Source organism: Otolemur garnettii, unplaced genomic scaffold (genome assembly GCF_000181295.1).
Source record: "Otolemur garnettii isolate 467f Iridium unplaced genomic scaffold, OtoGar3 scaffold00009, whole genome shotgun sequence".
In the NCBI taxonomy this organism is placed as follows: domain Eukaryota; kingdom Metazoa; phylum Chordata; class Mammalia; order Primates; family Galagidae; genus Otolemur; species Otolemur garnettii.
The window spans coordinates 36,468,511-36,480,522 of NW_003852404.1; the positions used below are offsets into that span (position 1 = coordinate 36,468,511).

The following is a 12,012-nucleotide window of genomic DNA, read 5'->3' on the forward strand; positions in this document are numbered from 1 at the left end:
GTGGCTTGGTAGATGATCATTAAGAACTGAGATTAAGAACTAGATGAGCCAACAAGTTTATGGAGTGAGCATCACCTGAACTACCAGATGAGATCTAGGCAGGAATATGAATGTACTAAGACTTGATAGACATTATGCCTTGACATCATTGTGGTTGTAGAGGGAGTAGTTGGGGATGACCTATCCATAGGAAAGTAGACAAAGAAAGGAATGACAAGAAAAGAAACTTGAAGAAGTTATAGTAAAGAGGTAACAAAGTAGATATATGTCATTTATAAGAATGGCGAGGATGGTATTTATAGGGATGACCAAGATCTGATCCTCTTTACTGCCACTCAACACTTGGTGACTGTCAGAGGTTATGTACTATTCTAAGAACCAAAGAACTAGAAACTAATTTTCCCATTCCCCTTGCATCTACCTCCCCCAGTGAAGGGACATGATATAGGCTAGCCAATGACATATATTCACTCTACCGTTGAAAAGTAGAGAGAGGAAGAAGAAGGTACAGGGACAAAAGTGACTTTTGGTTTAAGGCAGCAATACAAGAGCTCCACGTACTGCATCCATCATGTACATCAATGGCATTTACAGTGTGAGCTTTGTCATGTGAAGTTCAGTAGCAGTCTGAAAAGTCCTCATTGAGCTAGTGTTGGGGCCTGATGTTAGATGTTTGCTGGCTGCCTTACTTCCATCTGTTCCCACCAAATATTCCAGCAGATTACTCCAACCTCCCTAAGAATTTCTATGTAGAAAGAATATCCATTAAATATGTTCACCTCACAATGCAACCAAGAGCTGACTCCCAAAAGAGGTGATGAAGAACCAGAAAGGATATTAAGCAGGGTGATCAGACAAGTGGGAGGGAAACTAGAAAGCTGAATTTTGTGGTCATAAAAAGGGTAAGATATTCCCAGACAAAGTGAAACACTTTGCCTGCATCCAAAGTAAAAGCTCCAAAAGCACAATGGGTAAATAAAGATTTTTGAGTGTGATAAATTTTAGTTTCATTGAGAGCAGTTTTCAGTTTCCATTTTGTGATATTGTTGAGGCCAAAAAGTAATTCAATCTGAATAGAAAATATGTGGCACAACAGTGTGTAGCAAGAAATAAAATACTGTAGGAAATGTGGAGGGCATTTTGCCTTTTTAGACAAATGTACATATTTTCTTCTGTAGACGATTTTAACAAACATCTTCCAAAGAGGAGAGATGAGGATGTGGAAGGAAAAAGAAGAGAGAAGAAAAATAAATTTAGGAGGGTGAAAAAAAATGAGAGAAAGAGAAATAGGGAAAGAAAAAGGCAAGTAGCCTTTGGAGTAAATGTTGATCCTGATACAGAAATTGATATGATTAATGGAGATGAGTATAAGTGCTAAACATGCATTTAGAATGGACTTACTCCATAAAATTCTAAATCACTAAATAGTTGAAAATATTCAAATTCAAATTGTGTGTATGTGGGAACTCATTAAGTTATAAATATCAGAAAGAGCAGTGTAGCAAAATTTTCTGCATATATCTTACATATGATGTAGATATATATATACACATATATGTAACTATCACCTTATCATCACCATGTGTGACAGGATACAGGAGTTAATATTTCAGTGACTGACCTTACAAGTAGTAATGAGAGAATGTGATTAAAGAGAAGACATGCATTTATATCAGAGTAACCAGAAATAATTCTAAAATAAAGCTCAATATGACTTGAATCTTTAAACCCAGTTTTAAATAGTCTAATGTTCTACTTCATCACACGCTACCTTACACAATAAGTAGAATAAGGTTAACAAAATAATATGATATCATTAAAAGAATAATTCAGTGTTATAACTAGTTTTCATATCTGTATGAACTTATCCATATGTATTTATGAAAGAAAATAAAATATAACAATAATCCAATAATACTTATCCAATTTTAATCTGGCTAACTCTACAACTTGTACACCCAATCTAAAATTCTAGTAAATTAAATGACATTTTAATCTTTTCTATAAAGTATAATGATTATAGAATCATTTCTCTCTTACCTGTATCTTAAAGAAATTGTGATCTCTCAAAGTGTTAGGTATTCTAACGTGGAAAAAAATACAATAGAAGAAGAATGTCAAAACACAGGTACCAGTTCATTAGACTCTCCTTCATTTTGGAGGCTCCACTTCCCAATCTCAAAAAATGTTGTTTAGATGAATTTATGTTGAAGAAAAGAGGCAGCCAGTGGTACAACTGTGTGCTTTTGCGATAAATGGAAGATTTGAAAGAGCAATGCCCATAAGAGTGCCAGAGAATTCCCCGTAGGACAAACTGAAGCAGTTCTACTGGGCATAGTGGATTTGAATGTGTATGAAAAGTCCACTTTGTCCCAAAGGGTATTACAAACTCCTGGAATCATAAATATCATCTTATTATAGATGCATATTTAGGACAGAAAACCAATGGTATGGCCACAGTTAGAAGATTAGGTTAGGGGATTAGTGTGGATAGAAGAAAACTAAATGTTATTCATCAATGGCAGAATGACTCAGAAGGCTTTTGAGAGATCTGTGAGGCTGCTATATCCATAATAGGCCCAGGAACCAGGGCTTTGAGGGCAGAATGTTTTCAAAGGAGAGACTCGGGACACATATGAAACCTTGGCACTCATTGCTCAAAGCCACTTTTAGTCTCTGCTCCCTTAATTCTGGCATAGTTCTCCTTGGCCACCCCAGCCAGAGTTCAGGTGAGCCCAGGTGCAGTTTAAGCTTTCTTGCAGAGGGCACAAGCATTAAGCTTTGTCAGTGTCCCTGTGGGGCTAATTTTTTAGGAATGCAGAGAGCAAGAACTGTGGAGGCATGGCTTCCTCCACCTAGATTTCAAAGGATGCCTCGGAAAAACTCACAGCTTAGAAGAGACATGTTATAGGACAGAGCAATTCTCAGCAGGGCGATTCCTAGCAATTCCCAGCTGGGCAATTCCCAGCAGATCTTTGGTAGCTATGAGAACTGTGGGGTGGTCTGCACCCAGCAACCCACAGAGGTGAGCTTCTTTGGAATGTTGGGAACCCAACTCCAGCCACACTGTGTTTGGAAGATAAGACATGGAGTCAAAGGTTATTCTCAAATTTAATGTTGCTTTCTCTATTGGGTTTTGGACTTACTTGACATCTGTTAGCTCTTTCTTGTTTCCTATTTCTCCCTTTTGAAATAGAAGTGTCTGTTCTGTGCCTATACTACCATTGTATTTTGGAAACAGGAAGCTTGTCTGATTTCATAGGATTAGAACTGACAGGTAATTGCCTCAGAATGAAACATATCTTTGGGTCTCACTCATATCTAATTTAGAGGAGATTCTGCACTTCAGACTTTTGAGTTGATGCTGGAATAACTTATAACTTTTTGGACTATGGAATGATATGAATGTATTCTGCATGGGAAAAGGACATGAAGTTGGGAGGGGTGTTCCTGTGGACAGAATGCCATGATTGGAATGTGTTTCCTCTAAGAATTAACTTACAGCTAATGTGATGCTATGAAGAGTTGAGGACTTTGTGAGTTGTTTAAGTATGTGGCCTCTTTCCCTTTTGAATAAGATCAAGGCCCTTATAAAAGAGCTTTCATATAGCCTTTGATTCATTGTCCTTCTGCCTTCCACTACATGAGGATGCAGCTTTTCTTTCCTGAAAAAGGTCAGCAAAAAGGTATCCTGTTAGAAGAAGAAGAGTATTCCCCGGGCAATTATACCTAATGGCACCATGATTTTGAACTTTCTAGCCTCTGGAATCATAAGAGCATAAATTTTGTGTTTAAGAATTTCTATGGTCTTCTGTCATTGGAGCACAGATAGACTAAGATGATGTTTGCAGATCATGTGGATATTCACCCAAGTGTTATCTCAGCAGAGAAGGATTTTAATAATCAAGAAATAAAAAGGGTAGAATAAACATTCTGTGGAAACCAGAGGCTTCAAATGACCATGATGATAGTGATGGAGGTTATGCATGGGCTCAGCAACATGGACTTCCACTTACCAAAGCTGGCCTGCAAGTCCCTATTCAACCAGGTGGCATGTTGGTTATATTGGACTACTTTTTTAGAGCAGTGTTCTGTTTCTGGGGGATTAGATACTTACTCTGGATACAGAAATGCCTTCCCTATGCACAGTGCTTCAGTCAATCCATGCATTTTCAGAATTTCTTATTTGTTTTGGTTTTCTACACAGCCTTCCTTCTGAGCAAGAAAATAACTTCTAAGCCAATGAATTGGAGCAATCGGGCCATGTTCATGGAATTCACTGATTTTGCCATGTTACCTTGATCCCTACCATTCTGAAATAGCCAGGATAATAGAACCATGGAATGAATTTAAGATGCATTTACAGTACCAACTAAGTGCCAATACTTTTCAGGGTTAGAGAAAGATTCTCCAGTAGGCAGTACATAATCTGAATTAGCTTCCAATATATGGTGCTGTTTCTTTCATGGCAGGATTCATGAGCCTAGAAATAGAAATGATTGCAATGGCACTGGGACCATTCTCTACCGCTAGTGACCCACTAGCAAAGTTTCCTTCTTGTTCCTACACTCTTATACTCCGGTGACCTAACAGTCTTACTTCCAAAGAGGGACCCACTATGATTCCATTGAACTGGAAATTAAAACTTCCACCTGGACATTTTGGTCTTCTTATCTCTCTGAATCAATTGGCAAAGAAAGTAATGACTATGATGATTGAGGTGATCCTGACTACTAAGGAGAAATTGGACTACAAATCCATAATGGAGGTAGGAAAGACTATGTCCAGAATTAGAAGATTCCTAGGAGTCTTCTAATGGCTCGGTATTACCATGTTCTATGATTAGAGTCAATGGAAAGCTATAAAAACCCACCTTAGGCAGGACTACTGACCTAGAATCATCAGGAATAAGTGTTTAGGTCACCATACCAGGGAAAGAACTACCACTGCTAAAGTGTTTGCTATAGACAAAGGGAGTAGAAAATGAGTAGTTTAAGAAGGTCATAAATACAGACCTTGACCACATGACCAGTTACCAAAATTAAGATTGTAATTATCACAAAAAATTTCCTCATTTTTTGAAATCAGTGCATATGTGTGTGGGCACACACACAGCAAATACTTTGTTTTTTTCATATTCCTTTATCACATCATGTAAGATAATGTTCACATCATAGCATAGATAGTTTTTAAGCACTCTTCATTTTACAAGATAGTACTTCAGCTGCCAGACTTCAAAGAGAAGACTAAACATTCCTAAAAGACTTAATCTCCTCTTCTGTAGTAGGTCTTCACCAGTAAACAGATATATGCAAGATAGTTACATCATATTAGTCAGGTTATGACTTCTTTGTTTTATTTTAAAACATTTACTATGGTTTAAGTAGATGTATATGAGTGCCAAGTTGACAAAGGAGAGACTTCTGATGTATGTTTTTACACATCACTTTGACTTAGCCATGTAATGCCAGATATCTGATTAGACATTCTTTCTGGATGTGTCTTGAGCCTGTTTCCAGAAGAAAATCACCCTTGAATTGGTGGATTGAGTAAAGTAGATGGAAATCCCCAGTGTGGATGGGAGTCATCCAATTCACTGAGTCTATGAATGCAACGAAAAGGCAAATAAAGTTTCAATTCACTCCTCTCTTCTGGAATAACTGAGCTGGGACATTCTTCCTCTCTTCTTCTGCTCTTCGTTTTCCTAGTTCTCAGGTCCTCAGATTTAGGTATCGATCTATACCATCAAATCTATGGCTCTCAATTTTTTGCTTTCATGAGTGAAACTTCAAGATTCTAGATTGTAGGATTTTTCAGCGTCCATAATAGCATAAATCAATACTTGTATTGGTGTAAGACTAGACAAATCATTGACTATGAGACCTAATTTATGGTGTTTTATTAAGAAGGGAACAGAACTTTTCCAGTTCCTATTAGACATGAACAAGAGATAATTTAAAGACACTAGCAATGCTGCAGCCATCCTGCAAACCTGTGGGGCCTAACAATGAGCCAACAGTGAGGAACCAAATTCTAATAAATTGTGTGAGCTTTTGAATTATAAAATCAGTTTATTCATACACCAGTGCAACTCACTTGCTCCCACTCAAAATTATGTTTGTGAGATTCCTTAATGTTGTCTTGCTAACTGTATAGTTTCATTGTTTACTCTGATGGGGAAAGTATTTTCTTGGATAACTTGTAGTAAATTTACATGCTCTAGCATTTGGACCTTTAGACTATATCTATTTTTTTTTTATTAGAAATAATTTACTTGTCTCTTGTAAAGAGTACAGCGTACTTACAAGAGTACATGTCTCTTATAAGACTACATATATCTGTATATGGCAGATTATGCATCGTATTAATTGGAATATGAAAGTGTTTGGCTCTTCATCATATTTATGTTGAACTTTACTGGTAATTCCATCTTTCTTCATTAGTTAACTATACCATACACTCTACTCATCACATATGAGAATTCCTTTTGCTTCACTTTATGATAAATATTATATGATAGTATTTTACTAGTATATAATAAAATTTTTATTGCAGCTATGTATTTCTTTTTAAATATAATTACAGTAGAATCTGGAAAGTTGGCCACCTCTCTACTATGACCACCTCAAGTTGACTTAATTTTCACAGACTGGACATGCACCACATGCACATATCAGTATGGTAGGTCTAGTTCTTTATGTTGACCACCTCCATTTGTTGATCAGTTTATTAATAGTCCCTTGGGTGGTCAACTTACAGAGGTTCTACTGTATATATAGTTTCTTTTTTTGCAGTTTTAGCCAGGGCCAGGCTTGAACCCGCTACCCCCAGTACATGGAGCCGGCGCCTACTCCTTGAGCCACAGGCACTGCCCTATATAGTTGTTTTTTTTTTTTTGTTTTTTTTTTATGAAAGAAGAATATCTAGTTTAAAATGTGGGCTTTGCATAAGTGTGTACTTTACCTTTTTCTAACATGCAACTTATGTGACAAAACTTATTTACTAAAGGGAATAAATCTGTAAGAGAAGTGATATGAGATCACACTAATGGACTAGAAATTTTGTTGAATTTCAGGAAAGTATAAAGGACTTGTGATTGTACCGAAAAACAAACCAGAGAATAGGGATCTGTAGCCTAGACATGTACAAGAGAAGGCTGCAGAGGACATCTGAGTTTCTGAGAAGCTCCCACCTTCACCCTCCACATTCACCCAATCTAAAGTAGGACTTGACAGTTTACATACTCTGCCCCATGTATTTATGGCTTCACATCTACTTTCTCACTCAAGGAAAAGGCCAGTTAGGAAAACAGACCTTGAAAATGGCAGAAGAAAGAGACACTGGGTGCTTATAGTATCAATCTAGTCTTTGGGTCATAACAGTGAATAAATAAGCAAAACTCTAGATAATTGATAAGCAATCATTAATTACTAGACATACACATAGTAATGTAAATGAACAAACTAAATAAATATGCAATAGATATTAATTCTCTAGTGGGAAAGAATAAGGACAGCTGTATTATCATCCATTATTCACTTTCCTTGGGTGTGCTGGTTTCTCTCAAAGGAACTGTGAGAGATACCGAAAAATAGCAAATTGTGTGATCCAATCTGATGTACTGGACCTCCACAAATAAAGAATAATGGTATTTGTTTTAAGTGCATAAATTTCATAATCCTTAATTTATAAGGTTGAAAATCTTCTCTCTGATATTTAACAGTATCTCAGGAGCCAGTGTGATTTTCTTGATAACAGAATTCCTGGGATTCTTCTCTGCCCACCTAAATAGAAACCAGCAACCAAATGTAGGATATATGTGATGTGAGTATCCATCCTATAAACCTCTGTTCACTGTATAATTTATCTTACTTGAGTTATTTTCTGAGAAGCAAAAAAACTTTATCAATTTATGTATTTATAAAGTCACATGAAAGCATACAACCTATAAAATATTTTCATTGTTTCTGCTCTAAATATTCTAGAATTGGAGACATTTATGATTAAAATTTCATGTATGGTTTTGAATACAGATATTTTAAATTTATTAAATTCTAACATTTTAAGTTAGAATCTAGAATCTAGTTCTAAAAATCTAGAACAATTGCAATTGCAAAAGTATTTCAACATGTACAAAATTATACGAACATATAATCTATATAATTTTGTGACTATTTTACTAAAAAGAGGAGAGATATTAACACATGATCTAAACTTTTCCCCCTAATGCTTTTTTCAATGAGTCTAAGACTTGCTTGTTTCTCAGGCTATAGATAATGGGATTTAAAAAAGGAATTATAACAGTATAAAACAGAGAGTCTATCATATCTTGATTGCTAGCTTGTGGAGATGCAGGAAGCACATACATGAAGAGGAGAGGGCCATAGTATAAAGACACAGATAGGAGATGAGCCCCACAGGTGGAGAAGGCTTTCCTTATGCCTTTGAGAGACTTCTTTTTTAAGATTGTAAAGAGAACAAATGTATAAGAGATAAGAACTGTTCCAATAGTTAATGCTTGAATAGAACCTGCAAGAATAAAAACCAGTCGATAATTAATATAAGAGTCAGTACAAGAAATCTTCAACAGTGGCATAATGTCACAGTAAAAGTGATGTATTATGTTGGAATTACAGAAGGTTAATCTGAATAAAAAACCCACATGAATTATGGCATGAAGAAAGCCACATAAAAATGACAAGACTAAAAGCCGGATGCACAGCGCATTGTTCATAATCACTGGGTAGAGTAAAGGCTTGCATATGGCTACATAGCGATCATACGCCATTGTTGCTAGGAGAAAACATTCTGTGGTTACACTGACTACAAAGGAAAAAAATTGTATCATGCACTCGGAGAGAGATATCATCTGACTTTCAGTTAAGAAGATGACCAGCATGTTGGGAGTCACTGTAGATGATAACCAAGTGTCCACAAAGGCTAAATTCCCAAGGAATAAGTACATGGGGATGTGAAGGTGAGGGTCATTCCAGATGAGAGCAATCAGACCAAGGTTCCCTGTGATGGTGATGAGATACATCACCAAGAATGCCAGGAACAGGGGGATTTTCCACTCTGGTTGATGTGTAAGTCCCGTGAGAATGAACTGAGTCAGCAGTGTTACATTTTCCTTTTCCATGTCCTCACTTGGTGTCTTCTGAAATAAAATGCAGAAAATGTAAAAAATATATATTCACTACATAATTACAACAAGTGGAAATTGGGGGATGGAAGTTGGGAAAAAAACAAACTGTTAATCAGATTCTTTGCCTTTTAATTTTATGTATTACCACTAAACTGAAGGAAACTATATTTAGGAAATAAAAGAAGGCAACGAAAATACAATTACTTTCCTTTGAAAATGTACATAAGATTTAACAGAATTAGAAAAACTTGAGAGCTATTCTGAGCATTTACTAAATTTATGAGGACACAGTTAAATATGGTAATCCTATGTCTGGGACAGGGACTCAAGGTCAAGAGAAAGACCTACATTAATAAAGGAATTAAATGACATTTTAAAAATCTTGCACTTTAATTCTCCAGCAATAATCATGCACTGAAAACCTTTCAAATTGGGAATGGCATATTATGAAATACTCTTTTTTTTTTGAAATATTCTTTAAGTCAAATATTTGGTAGCATAGAAACCAGGCTGCAAGTAGCGGAAAATGGAGTCAGAAATACTAATCAAGATGCTGCTGCTAAAACAAACAAATAAACATATAGGCAGGGTGCAGTGGCTCACGCCTGTAATCCCAGCACTCTGGGAGGCTGAAGCGGGTGGATTGCCTGAGCTCATAGGTTCGAGACCAGCCTGAGCAAGAACGAGACCCCATCTGTAAAAATAGCTGGGCATTGTGGTGAGTGCCTATAGTCCCAGCTACTTGGGAGGCTGAGGCAAGAGAATTGCCTGAGCCCAAGAATTTGAAGTTTCTGTGGGCTATGACGCCACAGCACTGTACCGAGGGCTACTGAGTAAGACTCTGTCTCAAAAAAAAAAAAAAGATGCTGCTGCTATTTCCAGCAATTATATGCTTTAATATGCTGCAAAACATATTAAAGATCAGAATTGTATGAGGGAGTTTTTTGTGAGAAATACTGATTGCAAGTAACAGTGTAGAAATAGACATAGTGGTATCAGGATTGGACCTAGGAATCTTCATTTTGAAAATGTTTCCCAATTGATTCAACTGCATATGAAATGATTAGACCATGAATTATATGACATTGCAAGTGATGAGGAGAACAGAAAGATAGATTCAAGGAGCTCAAAATATAGAGTCATTAGGACTGGTGGCCTATTAGATGTGGAATGGATGGTTAGTGAAAGAGAGTTGAGTCACTTGGTTACTGGGTAGAAGTTCATCAAAACTGAGACTGAGAATTAGGTCTATTGGCAAAATATGGGAGTCCTCAGTGGGCCCCCACCTAATAGCTACAAGGTAGGGGAATATGGCACACTTTGGGAGTGAAGGACTCAAATAGAACTTGAACTTATCCTAACACCTTGAACAATGTAACCTAATCATATGTATACTTATATTAATCCAAAATTTAAAAAAAAAAGGAAAGTCCTCTGAATGTTTAGGTCATATGGACTTAATGCCGTAAGTGCATAAATCCATTAAATCTTTAAAAAAATGATGACATGATGACTTTTGAGTCATAGGAGTAGCTGATAGCATAATTATAGACAACCTATTGGACAGTGTTTAAAACAAAGGAAGAAGAACAAGATAAACCTTGAAGTTATATTAGAGAGGTGAAAAAAGTGGATAGAGTAGTCCCCCTTTGTTTTCCATGGTTTTATTTAGCCATGATCAACTGTACTCTAAAAATATTACATATAATAATATACAAGGTCAGACAATTTAGTTTGCAAATTCATCCTAAAGTGACTTCCTTGCTGAATGTCACTACAGTCACCTTTGAAGTACTCCCCTTGAGAAGCAATGTACCAACACCAGCACCTATTCCACCCTTGAAAGCAATTGTGGAGCTCCTTTTCTGAAATGGCCATCAGAGCTCTCATTGCATGAAGGTCTGACAGTTAAGTTCACCAGCTTGCCACTGTGTGCCTACATTGGCAGCACTGTAAAAACAACTTCATAAGGTTTCATAACCTTGGTACCTCGGTGTCACAGCTGTGTTCATGTCAACATGTAGCAGTGTCTTACTGAGCGACATTTACTATTGTGGTTGCATGTTTTTGTGTGCTGCACAATGACAGTTCTGATGGTCATTCCTGAAGAAGAGTTTCAAAATTGCTTTGACACTTTGAAGGGTGGACTAGGCACTGGATTCAGTGAATAGCTTCCCTGAGGGAGTACTTCAAAGGTCACCACAGTGATACTCAGCAATGAGGTGTGCAGCACGTTTTCTAGGATGAATTCTCTGCAATGAAGTGTGCAGCACTTTTTCTAGGACAAGTCATGAACTAATGGTCAGATCTCATATTTTAAGACAGAGAAGTTACGTTGACTATTATCAGTAATTGTTGTTAATATCTAACTCTGACCAACTTGTAAACTAAACTTATTCACAGGTAGTATGTATAGGAGAAAACATAGTCCAGAATATGTGGGGCTCAGTACTGTTCAACATTTCAGGCATTGAGCAGAGCATCTTGAAATGCATGTCCTACAAAAGGGGGAAATGACTCAATATGTCATTTATTAGAAAACAACACCCGATCCTCTTTTCTACCACATGATTCTTCATGATGAGCAGAGACCACCTTTTACTTTAGAAGCCAACAAAGCTATGAAGATATTTTCCCATCCTCCTTACACCTAGAGTAACGGACTTGATTTATGTTTGTCCTGTCAAATCTGCCCAAATTAATTTGGGGATATGGAAAGAAAGAGAGACAATTACAAGGGCAAAGAGAATTTTGGGGGTGGTGCCTGTAGGTCAATGGGTAGGGTCCCGGCCACATACTCTGATGCTGGCAGGTTTGAACCTAACCCAGGCCAGCTAAAATCAATAATGACAACTGTAACAAAATAA

The 12,012-nt window shown here is 36.9% G+C and overlaps 1 protein-coding gene across 1 annotated transcript; it reads right to left on the reverse strand.

The window, feature by feature from the left end:
- Positions 1 to 8,209: 8,209 nt before the first annotated feature.
- LOC100952473 (olfactory receptor 5H8-like) lies at positions 8,210 to 9,163 on the reverse strand. The gene has a single exon (XM_003784011.3). It carries the CDS (start codon positions 9,137 to 9,139, stop codon positions 8,210 to 8,212), a length of 930 nt encoding a protein of 309 aa, XP_003784059.2. The 5' UTR covers positions 9,140 to 9,163.
- Positions 9,164 to 12,012: the final 2,849 nt, after the last annotated feature.